The sequence below is a fragment of the Caretta caretta genome, chromosome 13, assembly GCF_965140235.1.
Source record: "Caretta caretta isolate rCarCar2 chromosome 13, rCarCar1.hap1, whole genome shotgun sequence".
In the NCBI taxonomy this organism is placed as follows: Eukaryota; Metazoa; Chordata; order Testudines; family Cheloniidae; genus Caretta; species Caretta caretta.
In genome coordinates, this window is record NC_134218.1 from 4,323,511 (window position 1) to 4,347,670 (window position 24,160).

Below are 24,160 nucleotides of genomic sequence, written 5' to 3' on the forward strand. Positions count from 1 at the left end.
TGGTTACATTTAGGAAAAACCCACAACACATGCAGCTTTTAACTGATGAGCCACTTTTGCTCGTTGGAGGCTTTGCTTTCTCGCCTCACCCCAAAGCGTCAAGGCAAAAGGGCTCCTTCGCTCCCCACCCAAGCCCCTGAAGATGGCCGCTAAACCCAGCAGCAAACCCCGGCTCCCTCCCCAACCCCAATCTCCCTCCCTGTCTGAAATCAAAGTCAAGCAGCAGCCGGGCTGGGGAGTGAGGCGGGGCGAATGGAACGCCCCCACGCTAATTGGCAACACGGCGGGGCCAATGGGCGTGCGAGCCGGCTCCGGGCCCGGGCCCATATTCCATTTCGGAATGTTGATACAGCGAGCGGGCCAATGGCGAAGGGCGGGGAGTGGAGAATGGTTCCCCGGCTCGCACGAGCCGCGAGAGGGGGAGAGCGCGGGCTGGGGGCGTGGTCGGCGGGTGCAGAGACCGGGGGAGCTCGGTGTGGAGGGAGCGACCCGAAGCCACCGGCCGGGCTCCAGCCTCCGCCCGCACGGCGCCCCCCACCTCCCCCTCGCCGGGAGGGGGCTCGGTCCCTCTCGCAGGGGCCATGGATCCCAAGCGCCTCCCCAAGAGAGCTGCCCCGGACAGCAGGATCTGCTCCCCTCCGCCCGGCTTAACAGCGGCCGGGCCCTGCTGCCCCGACTGCAGCCCCCCGTCGGCTGCCCACCGCCACGGGCTGTACTGCGGGGTGATCCAGGCGTGCAAAGCCCCGTCCTCCGCGGCCAGCAACGCCGTCTACACGGTGCTGGTGGAAGATGCCCTGCTGCGGCGGCGGCGGCGGAAAAGTAGCGAGGACGCGTCGGTGGCCAACGGGCTCGAGGGGAAGAGCCCTGGCAAGGGCCGGGTGAAGCATTTGCAGAAGGTACGGGAGGCCCGACCCTCCCCCGGCGCCCGCAAAGGGGGAGCGGGGCTGAGCGCGGCACCGGCGGGGTGGGTGTGTCCCGTGGCCTGGTACGGCTGCCTCCGGGGCTTGCATGTGCGCGGAGGCAGCTGCCTGTTGGGGGTGTCGCGCCTCGATAAGTGTGGCGCTCCTCCTGGAAGGCTGGTTGCCTGGGCCGGGGGGCTCCTCTGGGGGGGGTGCATGGGGCAGCTGGGGCGGAGGGAGGGGAGTTCGGGGGGGGTGCATGGGGCGGAGGGAGTTCTCCGAGGGGGGTTGCACGGAGGGACGTGTCGCTCCCCGCTGGGGGTGCGAGTCTGCTGAAGGCGCCGTTGTAATTTTTTGGGGGGGGGGGGGTCAGCGGGGGTACGTGACAGCTCGGTCCTGCCCGGGCTTGCCAAGCCTCTTTCTTTCCCGCCCGCCGCGGAGGCCGGGCCGCTGCGGCGCGATCGCGGGGGCGGGGGGCGGCCGCCGGCTCCGCGGCGCCGGGAAAGTTTCCCTCGCTAAAGATGGCGCCGCTCGGTAGAAGTGGCCGTGCGGAAAGTTTAGAGGGAAGCGGGCCTGGGCCGAGCGGGGCCGGCCCCCCACCCCCTAGCGCCGGCCCGCCCGCCCGCCCGGCGCTGCTGGAATGCACGGGCCATCAATCACCCCGCGCGCGGACAGCCAGCCCCGGGGGCGGGGCCGGGGGAGGGGGCTGCCGGGCCCCGGGCTAGGGGGTGGGGGCTGCATGGCCCGGGGCGGAGGGAGGGAAAGCGCTGGCTCCTGGGGGTGGGGCGTAGATCATGGGGGAGGAGGGATCTTCCAGCCTCTGTGGGATCCGCCCCAGCCTCCCGAGGCTCTGTGCGGATCCGTCCCGCCGCCCCACCAGTTCTGTGCAGATCCCTCTTCGTGAGCTAGCCCCAGGACCTGGCAGATCCGCATGGATCCTGCAGGCGGGGAGACTTGCCGGAGCAGGGTCGCTTGCTTTGAGACCAGATCTAGTAAATGCCACGGGTATGTTTACACTCAGGCTGCTGCGGCGGCGGCACCGCTGTCGTGCTTCAGTGTAGGCACTCGCTGTGGCGGTGGGACGGGTTTTCCCCCGGGGCTGTAGTTAATCCGCCTCCCTGAGAGGCCGTAGCCAGGTCCCTGGAAGAGTCTTACTGTCCACCTACATGAGGGTGAGGTTGGCTTAACGGCATACCTCAGGGGTGTGAATTTTCACACCCCCGGAGAGCCGTAGCTATGCAGATGTAAGTTCCCTGCTGTAAGAAGAAGATGATTCTAACCACTTGTACTTTCCGCCAGCTGCAGGCTTTTCTGGTTCTTATGTCTTCGTGGGCAGGCTGCTCAGAGTGGAGCAGGAGGGGGAGATACTAATCACCACGAACTCCTCTGCACTTCTGATACTGTAGCAACAGCAGCTTTCCTATTAACTTCTAGGATTTTTGTAAAAAGACTAAGAGCTTACTCGATGGGGTGTCTGCCCCCCCTTCCCAAACAAGTACACTTGTTTTAATCAAGTGTGGGGATAGCTACTGTTAGAGGCTCAATTTCCCCACCCACCTGTTTTTTGGTGTGGGTTTTTTTTTTTTCCAAAAGTAATGTTGCTGTTGAGGCTTTTTAGTGGACTTCTTTAGGCCCAGAGTACAGTACGGCAGCAGTTGCTGTATGTGGTACCACGCTGCCAGCCTGAGTGGCTAGGCAAAAAGGATGGGTGGGAACTGAATGTGAATGAAGGTAATTCATTTTAGGAGTTGCATAAGAATGACCAGTCTGGGTCAGACCAATATTGGGTCCCTCTAACCCAGTGTCCTGACTTCCCTCAGTGGCCCGTGCCAGATGCTTCAGAACAGGGCAGTTATCGAGTGTTCCATCCCCTGTCCAGTCTCCGCTTCTGGCTGTCAGGCTTGGGGATACCCAGAGCATGGGGTTGCGTCCCGGACCATCCTGGCTATTAGCCCCACCGATGGACCTATCCTCCACGAACTTACCTAATTCTTTTTTGAACCCAATTATACTTTTGGCCTTCACAACATCCCCTGGGAACAAGTTCCACAGGTTGGCTGTGTGTTGTGTGAAGAAATACTTTTGTTTGTTTTTTTTAAACCTGCTGCTTATTAATTTCATTGGATTAACCCTGTTTCTTGTTTACTTTTTCACATAACACACTTTGCTATTCACTTTCTCCATGCCATTCATGATTTTATAGACCTCTATCCTATCTCCCTTTAGGTGTCTCTTTTAGTCTTTTAAACCTTTCCTCGTATGGAAACTGTTCCATACCCCTAATGATTTTTTGTTGCTCTTCTCTGCACATTTTCCAATTATAATAATTTTTTGAGACTACTGCAACCAGAATTGTACACAGTATTCAAGAGGTCGGCATACCATGGATTTATATGGTGGCTTTGATATTTTCTGTGTTACTGTCTATCTTTCCTAATGGTTCCTAGCATTCTGTTAGCTTCATTGACTGCTGCTGCATTTTAACTCGATATTTGCAGAGAACTATCCGCAATAACACCAAGACCTGTTTCTTGAGTGGAAAAACATAATGCCAACTATACATACAGAATGATGGGGTCTGTATTACTTGTTGCCAATGTGCATTACTGTTTCTATCTACATTGAATTTTATCTGCCATTTTCTTGCCTAGTGACCCAGTTTTGTGAAATCCCTTTATAACTCTTCTTAGTCAACTTTGGATCTAATTATTCTGAGTAATTTTGTTTAGTCTGCAAAGGTTTCCACCCCACTGTTTGAAAAAGACCAGTTCCAGTAACAATGGCTATTAAAGCATAGTACTACCTAATACATTTGACCTCTTAAATTGGTAACTCCTTATTCACACCACAGTCACTGTTTAAAATTGGCCTGATTCCTGTGCTCGTTTGTTTAGGAAGAGGGGGAGCAAATGCTGGGGTTTTTTTGTTTTTTTTGGTCTCCGAAGGCCTGTAACAGAATGGTTTGGGCAGAAAGGTGCATGTTACAGAGGTGGGGGCGCAAGTGGATATTAAACTGCAGTGGGACACTGAAAGGTGTCAGGACAGAAATTTCGTGTTTTCTGTTTGTTTTAAACCAGACGTGACTAGATATGCTGCTATTGCACTATTGTAACACTAGTAATAAGTAAACAAAACATCAATCGTGAGTAGAATCAAGAAAGGTATTTTCAGTGTTTTGTGACACTGTTCCTGTTTAAAAGGATCACTGACAATACCTGTCTCTGAGCAACTGGACTCCATTTTCTGTCTATCTGGCCTTATCAAAGAGAGATGCAGACGACATGCACAGCTGGCTTTAGTTGGGTTCTGTGTGGCTGGAAGGGGCCTTGATCAGCTCTGACCTCTCCAGAAGATGGCACTGCCGTCAGTGGGAAGTGATAGTTCTTGGCAGTGAGAGAACACTTTAATGATTGGTAGCTTGCATTCTCAGAGCATTGGTTGCTCAATAACTACCCCCCCCAAATCCTCACTGGGTACTTAAGTCGTCCCCGGCTCTCCACGCTGCCAGCCTGAGTGGCTAGGCAAAAAGGATGGGTGGGAACTGAATGTGAAAGGTCATCTTTAAAACCGTCCTAGTGTAGACGGAGCCTCTGAGTTACCCTGGTAGGGTTAGGAGTGGGGTGAGCTTGGCTCTCTGGGCCACATCTGAGGAGTAAGCAGATGCGTTCTGTTCTGTTTAGCTTTCTTTCTGGAGGGGTTAGCTGTTTGTAGTCAAGCCGCTGTGGAGTAGTCTGTGCAGATGGAGTTCAGCCATAGGTTTCAAACCCTCCCTCCTGGAGGAGTGTGCCATGGCGAGTCTGCTTCCTCTCGCTGTGGCCAAACTTTGCAACCATTACCCAGGGCAACGTGTGGGAGCCATCCCATTGAAGTCATTTGGACTGCTCCTGCGTGGAAGTGCTGCTTGGTGTAAGTAAGTGTCGCACAGTTGGGTGGAGGGGGGTGGGGCCCATCACAGAAAACTGCAACAGAAAAATGAAGGGGTTTTGCGGACGTTTGCCATCGGCTCTCGCACAAGCGGGAGGGGTGACTTGAGCTGCCTTGATTCACACCTGCTGTGTTTGTGTAAGAAAACTTGATGGGCCTGGGAGCCTTGCTGCTGCCCTGTTTGCGGAAGCCAGACCTGGCTGATTCTCTGCAGACATGGAGGCCTGATGGTGAGATATGAAAGAGCCAGCAAAGTCCCTCTCCAGATGGGGGTTATGCAGCAGGTAATCCAACATGTGCAAAAAAATCTCTTGTGGTGGGTTTTGGGTTTTCTTGTATGTTATAGGCCAAATCTAACCCTGGAGTGAGGTATTGGCTTGGTGGCCCTGGGGACCAAAGTCCTTTAGTTATATGCAGAACAGCAGGAGAGCCAACTCTTCACCCCCCCCCACTGCTCCTTAGTTTGGATGGGGTGTCTGTGTATGAAATGTGTGTCTGTCCCTTGGAGGGAGGGAGTTTGCAGTTGAGGGAAGGGGCTATTTGAAGCAGTTGCCTTTTCAGAAAGGGGGAAAATGGGCTCCAGCTGTTGCTAATGAAGCGCCTTTGTTTACTGCAGAACCAACTGTGGGGTCCCTGACTTGCAGACTAACCTGGCTTCTCTTTAAACCCTAACGTGCTCTGTTTTGAAACTGCATCCATCCTCCAAGGTTTGACTCAAGTTCTCAGCCTGCCAGGGCTCCTGTGAGAGGAGCACCAGAGTGCTCTCTGCTCTGGGGTGACTCTGGATGCAGGCTTCAAAGCTTGCTAGGGCTGATTCAGGGTGTCTCTGGGATGACTAGGGTTATGCTGCATTGGACCCCTAAATCTTATAACCCCGCTGCACGCCCTGACGCCCGTGATGAGAGCTCTGTCCCTGTGTCATGTCTTGCAGAGCTGTAATGGCAATGTGCTGCTCGAAGAAGCTGAGCCGAGGGGCCTGACGGACGCTCTGGTGCTGAATGGCAGGAAGGTGGATGAGCGGCAGGGCCTGCCTGCCGTGACCCACAGCCAGCTGGAGGGATCAAACAAGGAGGCAGCGCTGCGACTCATCAGCGTGGGGCCGGAGCAGCGCCCCCCCCTGCATTCGGCCTACATCCCAGTGCCCAGGCAGAGGTAGGAGCTTTGCTGCTGGGTTGGGGAGGGGTTGCGGGGGGGGGGGGGGGGGGCCTAGAAGGTGAGTAACTTGGTGTCTCCCAGCCTCATGCAGGGGATGAGTGCAAGTCCTACTGCCCCCTATCAGAGTAAGGGCTGGGCAAGGTGTACCCTTGGGCTTTGGGGCAGTCAGGGCTGCCCTGGAGGAGCTGCTAGCAAGTGAGGGGGAGCTGCTCCTTCCCCTCGTGCTATGCCCAGCCCAGCCTGCAGGGAGCTCTGCCCTCTCCTGACCTTCCAGGGGCTGCTTGTGCCTCAAGCAACAAGGGACTGAGTCGCTCTCTAATTCTCTGCTTGATCACTGAGAGCATCCATCTTCGTGTGATGCACCAAAACCCACATGTTCTCCCCACCCCGGGGGATTGTGCTCCCTGGGTAGGGAACTTGACCGAATCCCGCCTCGTTGCCGCCTCCTCTGCTAAAAGTGCTGGGATGTCTGCCCAACGTGGCTTGGCTTGGGCAGTGGGGAAATCTTCCAGGAACGTTGATTTAAAGATTCTACTGACAAATAGCTTTTTTTTCTTCCCCTGCAAGGGTAAACCTGAGATGCCAAGACCCTGCTGCATTGGATGTTGTGGCTGGGGAGAGCAGAACCTGCAGGGCAGATCCTCTCTTTGAGGGGTTGGGTTTTATTGGCACAGGCTTGAACCATGGGAAGGCATATCCCTAATGATCAGTCCTGGCTGGTCTAATGGTGTGGGGTGATTTGTTTGTGCTGCATTGGGGAGCTCAGAATCCAAGCGCTGGGAGGGCAGCAGGGGCACCCTAAGTGTTGGGGGTTGGTAGGTTCAGGATGGAAGCCCATCTGTTCCTCCTTAGCTAAATCACGCTGTCTTGGGTACCTGGATGGCCCGCCTTGCTGTGGTCCCTGAAACAGAGTTGCCGTAGTGATGAAACTGTACATGAATGACCCTTCTCTCTGCCACATGGTGACATGTTTTCCCATGGGAGTCCCTTGGACTTGCTGGAGTCTCTGTCCCTGTGGGGGGCACCAGCTTCTCTGGAGAAAGTAGCATTGGAATGTTTTGGTGCCAGGGTTTGTGCTCATTGTGCCCAGGACGGGTTTTGTGCAGCAGGAGGTGGGAGAGTGGAAATGGGGGTGAGTGAGGCCAGGAGAGGAGGCTGAAGCCAGTATGTTTCTGACCTGATTTGAGCAAAGCGGCAGATGTCATTCCTTGGGAAAAGGTAATTATTTAGCTTGATGCGTTTACTGGCTTGGGCAGGGCACTTGGGTACTGGCACAAACCGATCCACCAGTTGTGGATCCTTGCACTCTAGCACCAGTATGGATCTAGTGCAGTGTGTCCCTTCTCCTTCTGTCCTGGTCCTATCCGTAGGCAGCTACTGTATCGCCTGGAGGCGTTAGCCTGATGTGGGCAAGCCTCCTAGCAGCGCTTGACTCTCTGAGTCAGGCATGCAGCATGTTGACATGCTACTTAACTCCACACAGCATCTGTGCTGGGGAAACACCAGGCTAAAAATAAACCAAATGGTGAGGCAATTATGTATTTATAATCTTCTTAGATTTCAGGATAGAGGCTCTCTGTCTGCCTGTGCTCTGCCTGCATTTGAAAAGGCAATGGAAGGGGCGGAATCGGCTTCCCTCCTTGGGCAGGGATCTGCTACTAGTTCTGTAAGGCGGATGCAGGCAGAGTGATGCCTAGTGGAGAGGACAGAATAAACCAGATGTTGCTGTTCTGGCCCAGGGAGCCTGCAGTTGTGATTTATCGGAGTGGGGAAATTTAGAGGATTCAGGTCTGGATAACTGGCATCCAAGAGTTTTAAAAGCAGTGGCTGAGGAGCTTCCTGGGTCACCAATGGCTTTTTTTTTTTTTTTTTGGTTGTCCCCTGTCTCCTCCTCCTCCCCCGCACCCCCTGCTCCTGTCCCCTCTCTTCTTCAATAATTCTTGGAATGCTGGGGAACTTCCCGAAGATTGGAGGGAAGCTATTGTGCTATTCTTTAAAATGTGTAAACAGAATGACCCAAATAATTATAGGCCTGACATTGATCGTGGGGACAGCTGATTTGGGCCTTGTTAATAAAGGAGGGAAGAATAACACCAGTCAACATGGCTTTATGGAAAAAAGATCCTATTAAACTAAAGTGATTTTTTTTGAATGAGATTACAAGTTAGGTTGATAAAGGCAATAGTGTTGATATAATTTTAGACTTTTGTAAGGCATTTGACTTGGTACTGCACAGCATTTTGATTTTTAAACAAACTAGAATGATTAAAAAAAGAAGCATATCAGCTAGCCAGTTTTAGTCCATTGGACATGTGCGAAGTCTCAAAATGTAATTGTAAATGTGGAATCCTCGTAGAGCGGGTGTGTTTCTGGTGGGGCCCTGCAGGGATCAGTCCTGATACAAATTTTAATGAATGACCTGGAAGAAAACATAAAATCATCATTGATAACACTGATAAACAACGCACAGGTTGGTGGAGTGGTAAACTGTGAAGAAGACAAGTCACTATTAAAGAGCAGTTTGAATTGCTCTTTAAGCTCAGTGCAAGCAAACTATGTTTTAATATGGCCGTATCTAAATTTATACATCCAGAAACAAACTTAGAGGATGGGGGACTCTGTCTTGGGAAGCATGACTCTGGGGGTGAGGTGGGGAAGTTGGGGAGGGTCCTGAATAATCAGTGCAACATGAGCACCCAGTGTGATGCGGTGGCCAAAAGAGCTAGTGAGATCCTTTGATGTATAAACAGGGGGATATCGAGTACTAGAGAGGTTATGCTACCTCTGGATCTGGAACGACCGCTTCTAGAATGCTGTATCCAGTTCTGATGTGTCCAGTTCAAGAAGGATGTTGATAAATGTGAGACGGTTCAGAGAAGAGCCACAAGAATGATCAAAGGATTGGGAAACATGCCGAATAATGAGAGATTCCAAGAGCTTAATCTCTTTTGCTTAACAAAGAGAAGGTTAAGGGAGGACTTGATCACAGCCTGTAAGTACCTACATGGGGAACAAAAAATTGATCGTTGGCTCTTCAGTCTAGCAGACAAAGGTTTAAAAAGATCCAGTGGCAGGTAGCTGAAGCTCGACCAATTCAGTCGGGAAATAAGGCATACATTTTTAACAGTGAGAGTAATTAGCCCTTGGAACAGCTCAACAAGGGTTATGCTGGAGTCTCTATTTTAAAATCAAGACTGATGCTTTTCTAAAAGATCTGCTCTGGTTCAAACAGGAATTAATTGAGGGAAGTCCTGTGCTATACAGGCGGTTAGACTAGTGGTCCCTTCTGGCTCCATAATCTATGCGACTGAAGACTTTTAAACCATGGATGGTGTTGGAAGAAAGGGAAAACTCGGATTCCTGGACCCCAAGTTATGAAGTGAGGGCAAGGAAACTCCATGTAACAAGGCACTCGAGACAAAATCCTTTCTGGGTACTTGGCCTATGCTTTTCTGTCTTCTTCAGAATAGAAGCCATCACTACAGGCAAGCTCTCATTTCCCTTTCCACATCAACCCTGAAAGGGTGAATTGTGTGTTTGAGCTGACCCTAAAGATGGGATGTCAGATCTGTAGCAGATGGGTGTCTAACACCAGCCAAAATAGCTCGTCTGTTTTCCAGTTGGTTTGTCCTGGAGGGATCTGGCCTTCTCATAGACTTTAAGACCAGAAAGGACCATCGTAGGACAGGAAGGGACCTCAAGAGATCATCTAGTCCAGTCTCCCGCACTCATGGCAAGACTAAGTATTATCTAGCCTGTCCCTGACAGGTGTCTGTCTGTCTGTCCTGCTCTTAAAAATCTACAATGATGGAGATTCCACCACCTCCCTAGGCAATTTATTCCAGTGCTTAACCACCCTGACAGTTAGGAAGTTCTTCCTACTGTCCAACCTAAACAGCCCGTGCTGCAATTTAAGCCCATTTCTTCTTGACCTGTTCTCAGAGGTTAACAAAAACCAATTTATCTCCTTCCTCCTTGTAACAACCTTTTCTGTACTTTAAAACTTATTGTGTGTCCCCCTCAGTCTTCTCTTCTCCAGAGTAAATAAACCCAGTTTTTTCAATCTTCCTTTATAGGTCATGTTTTCTAGACCTTTAATGATTTTTGTTGCTTTTCTCTGGACTTTCTCTAATTTGTTCATGATCATCTAGTCAGACCTCCTGCATGGTGCAGGTCACAGAACCTCACCCACCCACCCGCTCCTGTTGTAGGCCCATAATAGTAGGTCTGGCTGAGTTACTGAAGTCCTCAAATCTTGATTTAAAGACTCCAGAAGTTACAGAGAATCCACTATTTACTCTAATTCTGACCAGCAAGTGACCTGTGCCCCATGCTGCAGAGGAAGATGAAAAGCCCCCAGGATCTCTGCCAATATGACCTGGGGGGAAATTCCTTCCTGATTCCAAACATGGCAGTCAGTTAAACCCTGAGCATGTGGGCAAGACCCACCAGCCAGACACCTGGAAAAGAATTCTCCATAGTAACACAGCCCTTCCCATCTAGTGTCCCGCTTTCAGCCAATGAAGATATTTTCTGCTAATAGTTGCGGATGGGCCTTATGCCATTGTAGTTAATCTCATCATACCATCCCCTCCTTAAATTTATCAAGCTTCGCCTTAAAACAAGTTAGGTCTTTTGCCCTACTCCCCTTAGAGGGCTGTTCCAAAATTTCACTCTTCTGATGGCTAGCAACCTATTGATAGCCAGTTTATATCCATATTTTTTTTTTTTGGTGCCAACATTGGCCCTTAACTTAAATAACGCCTCTCCCTTTCTGGTGTTTATTCCTCTGATGCATTTATAGAGAGCAAGTATATCTCCCCATAGCCTTCATTTTGTTAGGCTGAACAAACCAAGCTCCATGAGTCTCCTCTTATACTGTAGGTTCTCTATTCCTCTGATCATCCTGGTAGCCCTTCTCTGCACCATTCCAGTTTGAATTAATCTTTCTTAAACACAGAAGACCGGAATTGCACACAGTATTCCAGATGAGGTCTCATCAGTGCCTTGTATAATGGTAATAACACTTTCCTATCTCTACTGAAAATACCTCACCTGAAGTATCCTAGGATTACATTAGCCTTTTTCATGGCCATGTTACAATGGCAGCTCATAGTCCTTCTCTGATCAACTGATACCCAGGTTTTTCTCCTCTGTCACTTCCAACTGGTAGGTCCTCAGCTTGTAGCAAAAATTCTTGTTGTTAGTCCCTAAGTACATGACTTTGCACTACTAAATTTCATCCCATTTCTATTACTCCAGGTTTCAAGGTCATCTAAATCTTGTATATTCTGGTCTTCCTCCATATTGGCAATACCTCCCAACTTTATCATCCACTCACGAAAGCTCATGCTCAAATAAATTGGTTAGTCTCTAAGGTGCTACAAGTACTCCTTTTCTTTTTACGAATACAGACTAACACGTCTGTTACTCTGAAACCAGATATTATTAGTACGCTCCCAAAGTCATTAATGAAAATGTTAAATAAGATTGGTCCCAAGACTTATTTTTGAGGAATTCCACTAGTAACCACCCTCCAGCCTGAGAGAGTTCACCTCAGCATGACCCGCTATACTCTTCTCTTTAACCAATTCCCTCACCACCTTTCAATTCTCATATTAATCCCTGACTTCTCCAATTTAACGAATAATTTCCCATGCAGAACTGTATCAAATGCTTTACTGACATTCAGGTAGATTAGGTCTCCTGCATTTCCTTTGTCTAGAAAATCCATATCTTCTCAAAGAGGTCAGATTGATCTGCTATGATCTACCTTTTATAAAACAAGGTTGTGTTTTATCCCAATTCCCATTTACCTCTGTCCTTAACTACTTAGTTTCAAATTTGTTCTAGAACTTTGCACACAACTGAGGTCAAACTAATAGGCCGGTAGTTTCCTGTATCACTTTTTTCTTTAGCAAATATAGTACCTATATTTAAGGTTCTCCAGTCAGGGTATAACTCCCTGAATTTACGGATTCATTAAAAATCCTTGCTATTGGGTTTGCAATTTCATATGCCATTTCCTTTAATATTCTTGTATGGAGATTATCCATGCCCCTGATTTGGTGACATTAAGCCGTTTGAATTTGGCTTCCACTTTTGAAAATGGTAATTTCTTCTTCCATATCCTTGTTCCCAGTAGCCACCCTGCCACTGCCTCCAAGCTCCTAATTACTTTTTTTTTTAAACCTCAAGCAAAGTATTCATTTAGGTGTAGGGCCACGCCTAGATTATCTCTAATCTTCACCCCCTCCTCAGTGTTTAGCAGTCCCACTTCTTTCCTAGTTTTCTTTTTATTTATATGGCTAAAGAACCTTTTACTATTGGTTTTAATTTCCTTTGCAAGGTCCAGCTCTGCTTGGCTGTTAGCAGTTCTTACTTTTTCCCTGCACTTTCTGACCTCCCAGAGGTAGCTTTCCTTTCTGATCCATCCCATCTTCCATTCCGTGTAGGCTCTCTGCTGTCTCTTAACCTGTTTTGAGATGCTTGTTCATCCAGTTTGGTCTGCAGCCCTTCTCTACACACTTCCCCAAGCAAGGTGTGTGGGGTGAGGTGGGATGTAGGCTTCAGATGCTTTAAGTCAAAGCTGCAGAAACGAACTCCATTCGTGTACATTCAGATCGTTGAGTTCTTCAGTCCAGTCCGTTTCCCTCATTCCGCTTCCTGGTCCCCTTTGGTGGGCATCAAGCAGGCTGACTTGGGGACAGTGTTAATTCTTTCTGAGGAGACTTTAAATCCCTCAGTCTTGTTGAATTGAAATAATGGCTTACCTCTGTGGGCATCCCTTAGGCACAGAAGGCAGGGGGTGAGCAGTAGGGCATTTACCAAAGGGAGCAGCAGTAGGCCATATTGCTAAGGGGATGAGCTTTGGAGAGGTGTTCATTAAAATAAGCTTTTTGGGCTGGTTTGTTTTTAAAGTTTGCATATCCCTTTCTGAATTCCCTGACATGGCACTCCAGAGGCCTGTGCGAACACAATGGGGAGACCAGTTCTTGCTGTGCTTACGGAACTGACTGCAGATGGGCAGCTCCAAAAGATTTTTTTTTTTAATACCATCTCTAAACTTTAAATTTTAAAAAACATTGCCTGATTCATATCAGGTGAGGGTGAGGTAGGTTCTGCCTTGCTCACAGAATCCACCACCAAGGAGGCTTGCTTCCAGACGAGTTATTAATAAGATCGTAGTTCCAGCCTCCTCGTTATAGGCATCTACTGTTCAGGGTGTGAAGGGAGATCCCTAATCCCAGTGGCATCCTTGGTCAAACGTAGCGTGTGGAAGGGCACGTTGTCCTCTTATAGGTAAAGGCAATTAGCAGTGGGGGTCTTGGTGCACATAAGTAATAATTGCGATGCGTGTGCAGCTTAATAAGAGGAAGCAGCCATCCCACCACCTGGGACTGACCAGTATTTTCGAAGGCTGTAGAGACCCATCATTTTGGATGAATACTTCAATTTTCCTGTATGACAGCCCTGGATGGGTCTTGTGTGGGGATTGAACTCCTTTCCTCTGCATCTGAAAAACAGGAGCATCTGCTGTTTATGCTAAAAAACCGGGTCCATTAGCTCATACGTAGTTGCAAACTCTTTTAGGCAGTCAAGCCACTAGCTGGGGACAAAGGGCCCCACAGTATTAGGGTGCCACCAAGGTAATGCAGGGATGCACCATACCCAGGCCATCTAAGAGGAAATCTGGAAGTGTTGGTCACGTGGGTGCTTTTCAAGCCCTCTTCTTAGTAATTGCATCTCCTGGTGTGACTGGGAAGTTGTGAGCCTGTCTGTTGGAAATACTCATCAGTAGTGCCTTACAGAGTCAGTTTGTTCCATTTGTCCTCCTTCCCTTCCCCCCCCCCCCCCCAGCTGTCCTGATAACTTTGCCTTTGAAGTTCAGTTTTTCACTGGGCAGCTAGCACAGGGAGGATGCAGCTCACTCTGCTACAGCAGGCAACGAGGGGCTCGTGAGGGGCTGATTGCAAACACCTCCTTATCATGATGGTGCTGCAGCCTCCCACCATCTCTCCTCCCTTCCACTCTTGGTCTTGTATTCCCCTCTCCCAGCCTTATACTGGGCCGAACTCTCCAGTCGCTTCCAAGCGGGGCAGTTCCCAGACGTGGGCCTATCTCTGCCACTCGGAGCTGTAGGCAAACAGGGTTTGTCTCCTTGCCCAGACAGGAATCAAAGAGGAGGTTCCTTCTACAGGTGATGCAGAGCAGGCAGGGAGAGATTCCAAAAGAGTGCTGATGCGCTAAAGCATGTCCTAAAATACTGCCCTGCTTTTCTCTTCTCCTCCCCTACCTTAGCCTGGATTTCTGCTGTAACTTGCCACACACTTCTGAGCGCAGCAAGGTCCAGGCCTGACCTTACAGCTCAGCTCACTGCTGCTCTGGAAGCACACTAACTTCAGTGGGAATTGGACATGCTCGCCACCTCTTGGGATCAGGCACTGGGTGCAGAGACCACTTCCAGGAGCTGCCTAGGTAGCTCCAGTGTGGAATGCTGTTGCTAGGGGGAGTATTTGGAAGAAGCACTCGGGAGTGGGTAGAGAGAAGGGAGGAGCCCTATTCTGTAACTGGATCAGTGTCCATAGCCTGGCCCAGTTGAGGCCTGTCACACTCGGAGCGGGGGGGATGGTCTCTGGAGCTGTCTAGTAGTATGTTACAAGTTCTGACACCAATCCAGAAAATGATGATGGTGGTGGCAGCAGGGGGAACTTGTGTGTTTTTTGCAACAGCTGCTTGGCATGGGCTGACGGGACTTGGCTTTCAGAGTTTTATTTAGTTGACCCTTTAAAGAAGGGTTTGGCACCCTTGCCAGGATGGTTTGGATAATAGCAGGCTTGGTGCTGTCAGGTTGTAATGGGGCCTGTCCCAGTTAGGCGTGGAAAATTCAGTTCATCTCCCATTTTCCTCAAGTCTGTTCCTATTGAGGTTTTTTTGTTTGTTTTTTTTCCCTCCGGCTCATTGCAAGGGAACTAGCTGTCTGCTGAAGCATGGTATCTGTGCAGCTCTAATACAGTGTTAATAGCATGAAAACCCTCATCACCTGGAATAGGCTGCAATGGAGAAATCCTGACCTGGATTTTTGTGCTGAACAGCAACTGCTGCTGGCTGTTTCCTGTGTCTTATGTGAATGGAGTACACAGTGTTACAGTAAAGACTTAATGCTGCTACTCTGCCCCATGGCTGTGCCAAGTCGCTCTGGGAACAGTGGCTGATTTCACATACCTTGGGTACTGAAATAGCTGTGTCCCAACACGGTGAGGTAAGGAAGGAGAGGCAGCCTCCAGCGGACAATAGCATGGATATTCGGAGTTAGCAGAAGCCTGGGAGAGAGAAGGCTTCATGGCAGCACGTTCTGGCTCCCAGAAAGTGCCTTCTGATGTTCAGATACTCTCCAAACAAACTGGGTGTGCGGAGTGTTTGCAAAGCAATTTGGTTATAAAGAAAACTCTTCCACCCCCCGTTCTACATCATTGATTGAGACGGGAGCTGTGACCTCTTACAGGCAGGGAGCACCCAGGGCTCATCCTTTGAGGAATAGAGGAGGGTCCCAGTGACTGATTCTATGAACCTTCCATCAAGGGACAAGACAGCTATTGTATCTGAGCACCTGCCATATACTACAGTGATGAGCCTGGTATGACACCTGAACAGAATAGAACAGAGATCTCCATTTCCCCCCCCCCCCCCCCCAATGGGTAGTACAGTAGGTTCCACCTTGCGAGAGGGAATATTACAGCATCAGCTCTTACGCAGAGCAGCTAATTGCATGAGTGATGTGTAAAGTGGCAAAGTGTGAGGAGAGTCAGATCACAACCAGCCTGGGTGGGAAGCAGTGAGTTCTGATGACCCAGACTAACTTGATTCCAGTTCATCTGAATACCTGGATCTGCTCTTCCTTGGTTTACAATTCTTTGCTACACAGATGCATGTCTCCTCTGCCTACTGGAAAGGGATCTATCTTATTTCTCCTAGATACACATGCAAGACTTACCCACAGGAATCTTTCTGTTCACTTCAGAAAGCCCTTTTCCCCCTATGTGGGGTAGATGCCAAATGTTAATCAGTTCTATGTTCAGGGCATTTACGTAAACCCCCATTTCTTGCAGCCCAGGAACACACGCATGGATGCTGCTATCTGGGGAAGGTGTCCTTTGACCACCAGATGTGCAAGGGCTGGGGTTGTCCTAGGTGGGAGGGCAGTGTGGGTGGGGATAGGCAGAGATTCAGCTTGTATAACCTCTGCAGAGCAATCCTCCTCTGGCTAGTTGTGGGATCAGACTCCAAGCCCCCTCCTTCCGGTTCTTTGTGCAGAAGATGATGGGTTTGAGGAGGCGTATTGCAGCAGGGAAGGTTGAAAAGAGAGAGATGCTTGTGAAGGGACGCTGGGTTATTGCATTGAGACTGGCAGCCTGCATGCTGACTCCTGGCCATTTGAGACCTATCTCATCCAACTCCTAAAACTAGAACACATGTTTGGCCGGACACCAGGCCGTTCTGGATGCTGGCACAGCGAGTGCAGAGGCTGAAATAGAAAAGGTGGCTCCCAGCTCAGCGTCCTTTTGGTAGCCCAAGGTGTGGGGTTCGAGTGATGGATACAGCCTTGGTAGCATCCTTCCAGTAGCTGCTGTTTCTCCTGGAGAACGTGCTCACTCTTTGCTCCTGTTCTCTTTATATCATATGCCTAGAACTTTTTCCTCTCTCCCATTTCCATCACGGGGGCACATCATATTCCCTTGCTTCAGTTTTTCCCCAATAGGAATTGAGGTCAGGATTCCCCCTGCCCTCCCCACCGTACTCTGTGTGACTAACACCACCTAGCCGAGCTCCAAGGTAGGGACCCCTACACCTCCTTCTGCCCTCTTTACTTACCTACCACGCTACAGTGAAAATGCTAGTTTGGTTGCAGTTCTGGTGTCTGTTGCAGGGAAGGGCTGGGAGGTGCTTTGAGTGGTGTGGGGGAGAAGGCAGTGGAGTTTGGAACATGTGCTGTGTGTGTTTCCTTCCTGGAAAACAAGGGAGGGTTTTTTGTTTTTTTGTTTTTTTTTCCAGGCCGGAGGTTTGGGAGCTGATTGAAAAATGGTTCCTGCTGTTACCAGCCTTTTGCAGGAGGTTGTTTCCTGTCTCGGGCACTCTGCATTCCTCGAATGCAGCATGCACACACATGCATGCCCCTGTGGGGGACACAGTGCCAGTCCACTCCTTGCACAATGGCCGCGTGTGTTGGGTGTCTCTGAACTTAATCATCCCATTTTGTGTCTGTGGGAAGTGTGCAGAGGGGGCGGAGAAGGAGGATAGTCTAATGAGGGCCTGTTAAGGAATCGCTTTAGTAGTAAACAGCTTTGGTTGGCTTTGTGCCCACTTGGCTCCTCTCGGCCTTGCATGCTGCCCATCCGTGTTTTTCCAGCCCAGCTGTTTAGCTGAGCAGACTGCACAGGCCCAGAACTTTGCTCATGTGTGTTCTCTCCTTTTGCATGCATGGGTGAGCTCCTCGGACAAATACACGTGTGGTGGTGTGAAGGCTGCTGACTGCTTTCTAATGACCAGAGGTGGGATGTTCTAGCCACTTGGGATTTGCAGCTGCATGTCTTGGAATCTAGACCAATCCAGACTCTTCCCCATCTGTAAGCATTGGCTGCTGATTCTGTTTAAAGGGCCTGATCCTTTTCCAGTCCTGGAAGCTGGGTGGTGGCGGTCCCTGTTCCAAGGCACTCTGCACCTATTACTCCTGGAAAGAAAGCGAAAGCAGTGAAGTGTCTTCTGGACTGTTACTTAACAGCTAGGATTCATCCCGGAGCCCAGTGCTATATATTTTAAAAGTGCTTTCACTGCCTCCGTGGGAGAGTGACTCCCAAGTATATTTGGAAGAGCTAAAGCAGAGAGACCCCAACTCTGCAGTCCATGTAGGAAGCTTGCCCGAATCCTGGGGCAGTGTCTAATCTGTATATATTTACAAAAATTAGCATGAATTGTCAGTTCATATTGCTTTCCAGTGGGATTTATAATAAATGAAGCCATTTGTTTATAGATGCGTAGCTTCCTAGAAGGGATTTTTGTGGTGTCTTGCTTTCTTCCCTCATTCTCTTTGGATTTCTTCCTTGCTGCCCATCATCTGTCATTCCCACTGCTGGTGCTCTAGGATCTGCAGGCTGCCTGGTCTCCCCTTGCTGTCTGGGTATCTGAAGCATGGATGTCCTTCCAGTTCCAACTGTTCCTCCCTCCTTGTGGTCAGTGTGGATGTGGGGCCACATGTCCCAAAATGCCTTGGAGTGTCTCTTAGGAGCAAGGTGTTTGCTGGAGCCCAGGTGCTGACTCATACTGGTGCTAAGGGTTGGATGCTTGAGTACAAAAGGTGAGATGTGGAAGGGGTGATAGAGGATGGAATTCAAGAAGGCTTGTGTCTAAATTCAGGTAGCGTCTTGCTCCCTCGAGTGGGTGTTGAGGGATGGCTGAGCCCACTGCCTAGGCTATGATTACACCAGCTGTTGTCACTGTTCCACCTTGCCGGTGAGTGGGTCCAGGCAGCTTGCAAAGCGGCTGCGTCTCGGAGGAAGTCACGAGGCTGATTGGTTTTGTATGACACAATGTGGGCCTCATAGGGGTTGTGGTTCTGCCTTCGGGGCTTCCTCTCTCCTCTGTGTACCTGCATTCTGCTTGAGGTGCAGATGCTCTTCTCTGGTGCTGTCGTTACCTATGATCATTGTTGTGCGCTTCTGAAGTGGGAAGGTAGGCTGGTGGGTAATAGGGTGCTGCGTGCGTAGGTGTGCACGAGTCAGGTGGGAGCAGAGGGCAGCGAGGCTGTTAGGTTTCCAGGGCTGTGTTGTTTCATGCTGTGGCCCCCTTCCATGCTGTCCTAGTCCTGATTTCTTGCTTTGAAAAAGACTTTCTCTCCTTGGGAGCACTTGGTCTTGGCAGTTGCTTTCTTCTGGTGGCTCTGGCGAGGGTTGGAGTTTTCCAGGCCATTGGAGCAGTGATGTGTTGAGGTTGAGGGTGGGTGGGAAGCTCACTGGACACACACAAGCACTGGTGACTAATAGCAGTAGCTCAGCTTGGCTTCGGCCTTCTGGGGCCATCGTGGTTTCAGCCCAGCCCATGGGGAGTGCCTGAGTGCCTTGCCTGCCACAGGGTGGATCCATTCATCGCATTTCCCGCCTCCGGTTGTGTCTGGGAAAGGAATACCTGGTCCTCCTGATCCCTTTGTCACTGACTCCCTGGGGGTAGCGTTATTAGAGCCATATTCTGAGCTCTATTCAAAGCTGGTCTATCTCTACTGACTACAGTGGGGGCTGTCCTTGAACTAGAAAGCATCCCCCTCTCCTTCCTCTCTCCCTCCCAGACTGGTGGATCTCATCAGCTGTGCCATGTTTCCACCAACCCTCTGCACACTTTAAACACATCACTGCTGGAACCTGGGCCTCCCCACTTTCTAGGTCAGGGATTGGCAACCTTTGGCACGTGGCCTTCCAGGGAAAGCCCCTGGCAGGCCGGGATGGTTTGTTTACCTGCCGCGTCCACAGGTCCGGCCGATCGCGGCTCCCACTGGCCCCGGTTTGCCGTCCCAGGCCAATGGGGGCTGCGGGAAGGACAGCTAGCACGTCCCTTGGCCTGCGCCACTTCCCGCAGCCCCCATTGGCCTGAAGCGGCAAACCACGGCCAGTGGGAGCTGCGATCGGCCAAACCTGTGGACGCAACAGGTAAACAAACCATCCCGGCCTGCCAGGGGCTTTCCCTGGTAGGCCCCATGCCAAAGGTTGCCGATCTCTGTTCTAGGTCCTCGCTCAACCGCCACCCTGAGTGTCCTCCTGTCTTTCCTGGTATCAAACCCATTGTCTACCACATCCCCGTCCTAGCTGGAGGCATAGGCAGCCTTGTATCTGAGCTGCCTAAATGTTACCATTTTAAGCCTAAAAGAAAAGGAGTACTTGTGGCACCTTAGAGACTAACCAATTTATTTGAGCATGAGCTTTCATGAGCTACAGCTCACTTCATCGGATGCATACCGTGGAAACTGCAGCAGACTTTATATATACACAGAGAATATGAAACAATACCTCCTCCCACCCCACTGTCCTGCTGGTAATAGCTTATCTAAAGTGATCATCAAGTTGGGCCATTTCCAGCACAAATCCAGGTTTTCTCGCCCTCCACCCCCCCACACAAATTCACTCTCCTGCTGGTGATAGCCCATCCAAAGTGACAACTCTCCACACAATGTGCATGACAATCAAGTTGGACCATTTCCTGCACAAATCCAGGTTCTCTCACCCCCCCACTCCCCTCCCAAAAACCACACACACAAACTCACTATCCCGCTGGCAATAGCTCATCCAAAGTGACACTCCTAAAGGAATGCTCCTTAGGACTTTAAACCTGAAATGTGACCATAGCTCTGATCTACTTCATGCAGCTGTGGAATGGCCCCTGCATGCTAAATATATCTCCTTTTAAATCAGTTGCTCTGTTCCCTTTAAATATTTTGTTTGTTTGGGGGGGGCCCCAAAACACAAGCTGAGCAGTCTAGTAGCCACTGGCTCCTCCCCCCTTCAGAAGCAGAATCCAGCTAGCAGAGGGCACCCATATGAATTAACAAGGCCTATCTCCATTACTGCCATCAGTGGAGAGCTCGTTCGCAAAGAAGTAAATGCTACCGTGCCAATATTAGGGTGGCCAGGTGCCTGGCTTTTAACCGGACAGTCCTATCGAAAAGAAGACCTGACAGTGTCCGGTCACTGCAGGCGGGGGAGGTGGGAAGGCACTGGGCCATCACCCATGCCAGCTCCTACTCAGCCGGGGCTGCCTCCTACCTGCCTCGGGTGGCTGCAGCTCCCAGCCCTGGCTCCACAGGCAAGTCCCTCCTGTCCCGGGTCAGGGGGATGTGAGGGGAAAAGCAGTGAGCGATGGGGGGAGAGGGTGGAGGTCTCAGGGGGAAGAGGTCGGATGGGGAGGTTCCCGCACTCCTGCTGGAGTGTCCAGTTTTTAAATATTACCAAGTTGGCAATCCTACTTGCCATGGTGGTTTTGTGCTTTTTGTTTTAAGAGGTACAATTATGAGTGTCTAGGCGCAAACTTGCCCTGATTTAAATTAAACCAGTGCAAGCCCCTCATTTCAGTTCACCTAAAACCTGTTCCTGTCAACTTACGCTAAACTGCAATAAACCTGCTTTAAATCAAAATATGTATGTCCACACAGTCTTTTGCACTGGCTTGAAGTAAATCAATTTAACATCACATCTTCAGTTAAATGATGCAGCCTTATGTGGAAATTAGCTCTAGGTTTGCCAGACCAAGACGGATGCAAGCGAGAGGAATCAAAACAGGAGTCAAGTTAAAAGTCCTAACTCATAGGCTGTATTGTCTCCAAGAGAAGGTTCCACTTATGATCAAAACAGCCTTCCGAAGCTGCGCTCTATTTATGCGGCTGAAGGATGAGCAGTAATCCCCCATTTATGCTGTCCCAGCAGGAACCATAAGGATATCTGACATTATTCACTGCCTGTTGCAGCAAGGAGTTAAAAACTCAGGAACAGCCTTCTGCTCTGTTGACCTCATGGGGTTGTGTGAGATGTACCTGAGCACAGAATATGGTTCTTGGTGTTTTAGGCGTGGCTAGACAGGCACTTGTAGGAGCTACAGGTGAACAGTCTTTCAGCCAGTTCAGCAGAGGATTTTACCCCATTAACAGAAATTCTCACCCCAGTGAGAAGGAATATCCTCCTCTCCCAAATATCCCCATTCCACTAGGGAGGCTCGGACACAGAAGTTAAATGACTCCTCAAGAGCCATGCGGCAAGTTGGGGTCAGGATACTGGTGCCCCCTGTGCTCTAGACAGTACCGCTTCTCCCCACACTGGCAGTGGGAATATGCTGTTCAGAAGGAAAGCAACACTGGGCAAGTTGTTGGGTAGTTAGTCCCTTGGTGTCCGAACTCTGACGGAAATGATCTAATTGTTGGCTGAGAGGTTTTTATTGCGCTAGTGGCCCCCACTGAGATCTGGCCTCCGCTGTGCTAGGCACTGTATAAACACCTAGTAAGAGTCCAAGAGCTCACAGTCTGAACAAAGGATATGAGGGGGAAATGGAGAGCAAAGTGACTTGCCCAGGGCCGTACAGCAGGTCAGTGGCAGGAATGGAACCCAATTTCCTGACCCTCAGTCCCGTGCTCTGTCTATTAGACTGCACTTCCTCTCAGGCTGTACTATTTTGTTGCTCTCAAAGGAGCTGTGATTTTTGGTGCTGACTTGCTGGAAGCCCTGCTGTGCCCAGATGTGTGGCTCCTAGCAAGGAAGTGGAGGTTTGCCTTCAGCACCATGTAGCTGTTGGCTTCTGCTTCTGTGAAGAGTAGGGTGCCATTCTCTTCGCTGGGACTTCAATGCCTCAGATGCAGCCCTACTGATCGTGACGTAGCTTAGCCCTTGGGTTGCTCACGCGGCTGCATGCTCCTGTCTCAGAGAAGGGGTCTGGAGTGGGGATAAGTTAAATCTCTCCTCCTACCCCATCTGTCTCCACCTCCTACTCGTCCTCTGCTGGGTCAGTCCGATGGAGACGCCCTGATCAGATGGGGAGGGCTGTACAGAGCAGTGCTGGGGGCGTGAGCCGCGGGAGGGAGGGGTAGAGAGCACGTCTGGCCCTTGGTGGGGTGAGGAGCCCAGGAGCAGCCTTGGCAGGGCAGAGATCCCCAGCTAGACAGTGACTCCAGCCCTGGCGTGCTGGCTGGAGTGGCACAAGCAGGGTGGTTTCCCCCTAGGCCGGCACCCCCAGGACCTCGCAGCCGAGCCTGCCAACTGCTTCCCTCCCAGGCAGGACAGCAAGCTATGCTGCTGGGGCTTCGTTCCCGCGCTCGTGCAGCCGAGTTGACTAATTCTGGCTCCCTGATCTCTGGGCCAAGAGCAGCCACAGGAAGAGGAGGAGGAGTCGGGGGTGGCGGCTAGCAAGGGGCTGGACCAGGGGGTGGGCCTCCTGGCACTAAGCTGCCAAACCAGTTGGCAACTGCCTTCCCATTGGCTCCTCTGTCGCCATGGAGATGGCGATTGGCCATGTGTGTGTTTGAGAGGGAGGGGCCTGCCTTAAGTGCAATTGTTTGTTTATATTTAAAAAAAAAAAAAAAAAACCCTCCAGCCCTGTGCACTGCATGTTTTCTGATAACCAGCAGCCGCGCGGCTGGGGGCCTTGCGGCTTGTGTAAATAAAGCTCGTTGCCTCCCTCCCCAGCCAGAACAAGTGCAGCAGCGTTTCCGAGGAGGCCAATAATTCAATTTGGCCCCAAATCTAGATCTAGTCACCAACTGTGACCCGGCCCCCTCGGCATGGATCTTTATGTAGACGTATCATTTTAGTCCAGCAGGCGGGTGAGGAGTTGTGGTTTTCTTTTTTAAACAAATAACCGTTCCGCTGTGCTGTTTGTAACCCAAACGCTGCGGCACCCAGTGTCTGATGGAGAAACTGGCTATAAACAAAACTTATTGGCGTTGAAAGAGTCGCAGGAGGGATCGGGGCGGGGGGAACAAACAGCATAACTAGTGAAAAGTTGACCTTAAAAAGAATTTTTTTCCCCCCCACTTGCTGATCTGTTGGATAGAGAGGGAAGGAGACTGCTTGCTTCATATGTGTGCTTCAAACTGGCCGGGTCCCTTTGTGGAGGTGACCTGCAAAGGAGTTGGTAGAGATCAGATTTTTTGCCTTTCTGTGATGGCTAAGGAAGACTGTATTGTGAGCGTTTGGATTGTCAGATCTGCTCATTCCTGGCTCTGCTGGGGAACTTCTTGATGGTCTTGTCCATGGCCTCTTTGGTTTTCCATGAAACCTGGGATGTTGAATCTTTAACACAGACATCCTTTCTCCCAGATGTATCTTAATTGCTGTAAACAAAAATGAAGTCTTTAGGCTAAGCACCTAAGTTGATAATGATAGACTGGTGAAAACTTTACTAATATAGACTGGCCTTAACTCATCTGACCAGCTGTAGAGAGCAGAAGGGTGTTCCAATTTCTTGGAATGACAGTGTTTCACAGATTCCAGGGCCATAAAAGGGGCTATTGTGATAATCTAGACCAGCAATTTCCAAACCTTTATTGATTCATTTACAACTATCTTAAAAAAAAAAAAGTTTGAAGCATGCAAATTTCTCCTTTTTGTGCCCATTTTATTTTAAGCCTTAATATGTATAATTTAAGTATTTCTGGACTC

At 50.2% G+C, this 24,160-nt stretch overlaps 1 protein-coding gene across 7 annotated transcripts in view; it reads left to right on the top strand.

Moving 5' to 3' along the window:
- The first annotated feature begins 416 nt into the window (after positions 1-416).
- SLC2A4RG (SLC2A4 regulator) overlaps positions 417-24,160 on the top strand; it is a 49,614-nt gene continuing 25,870 nt past the window's right edge. For 4 of the 7 annotated variants that reach the window (XM_048819751.2, XM_075118669.1, XM_075118668.1 and 1 more), the window contains exons 1-2: positions 418-896; positions 5,755-5,975. In XM_048819751.2, coding sequence (XP_048675708.1) covers positions 582-896; positions 5,755-5,975 — 536 coding nt within the window. In that variant the 5' untranslated portion in view covers positions 418-581. Of the gene's footprint in view, positions 897-1,753; positions 1,905-4,992; positions 5,108-5,754; positions 5,976-24,160 lie in introns of those variants that run through there. The other 3 variants (XM_075118667.1, XM_075118672.1, XM_075118671.1) reach the window with 3 other exon arrangements.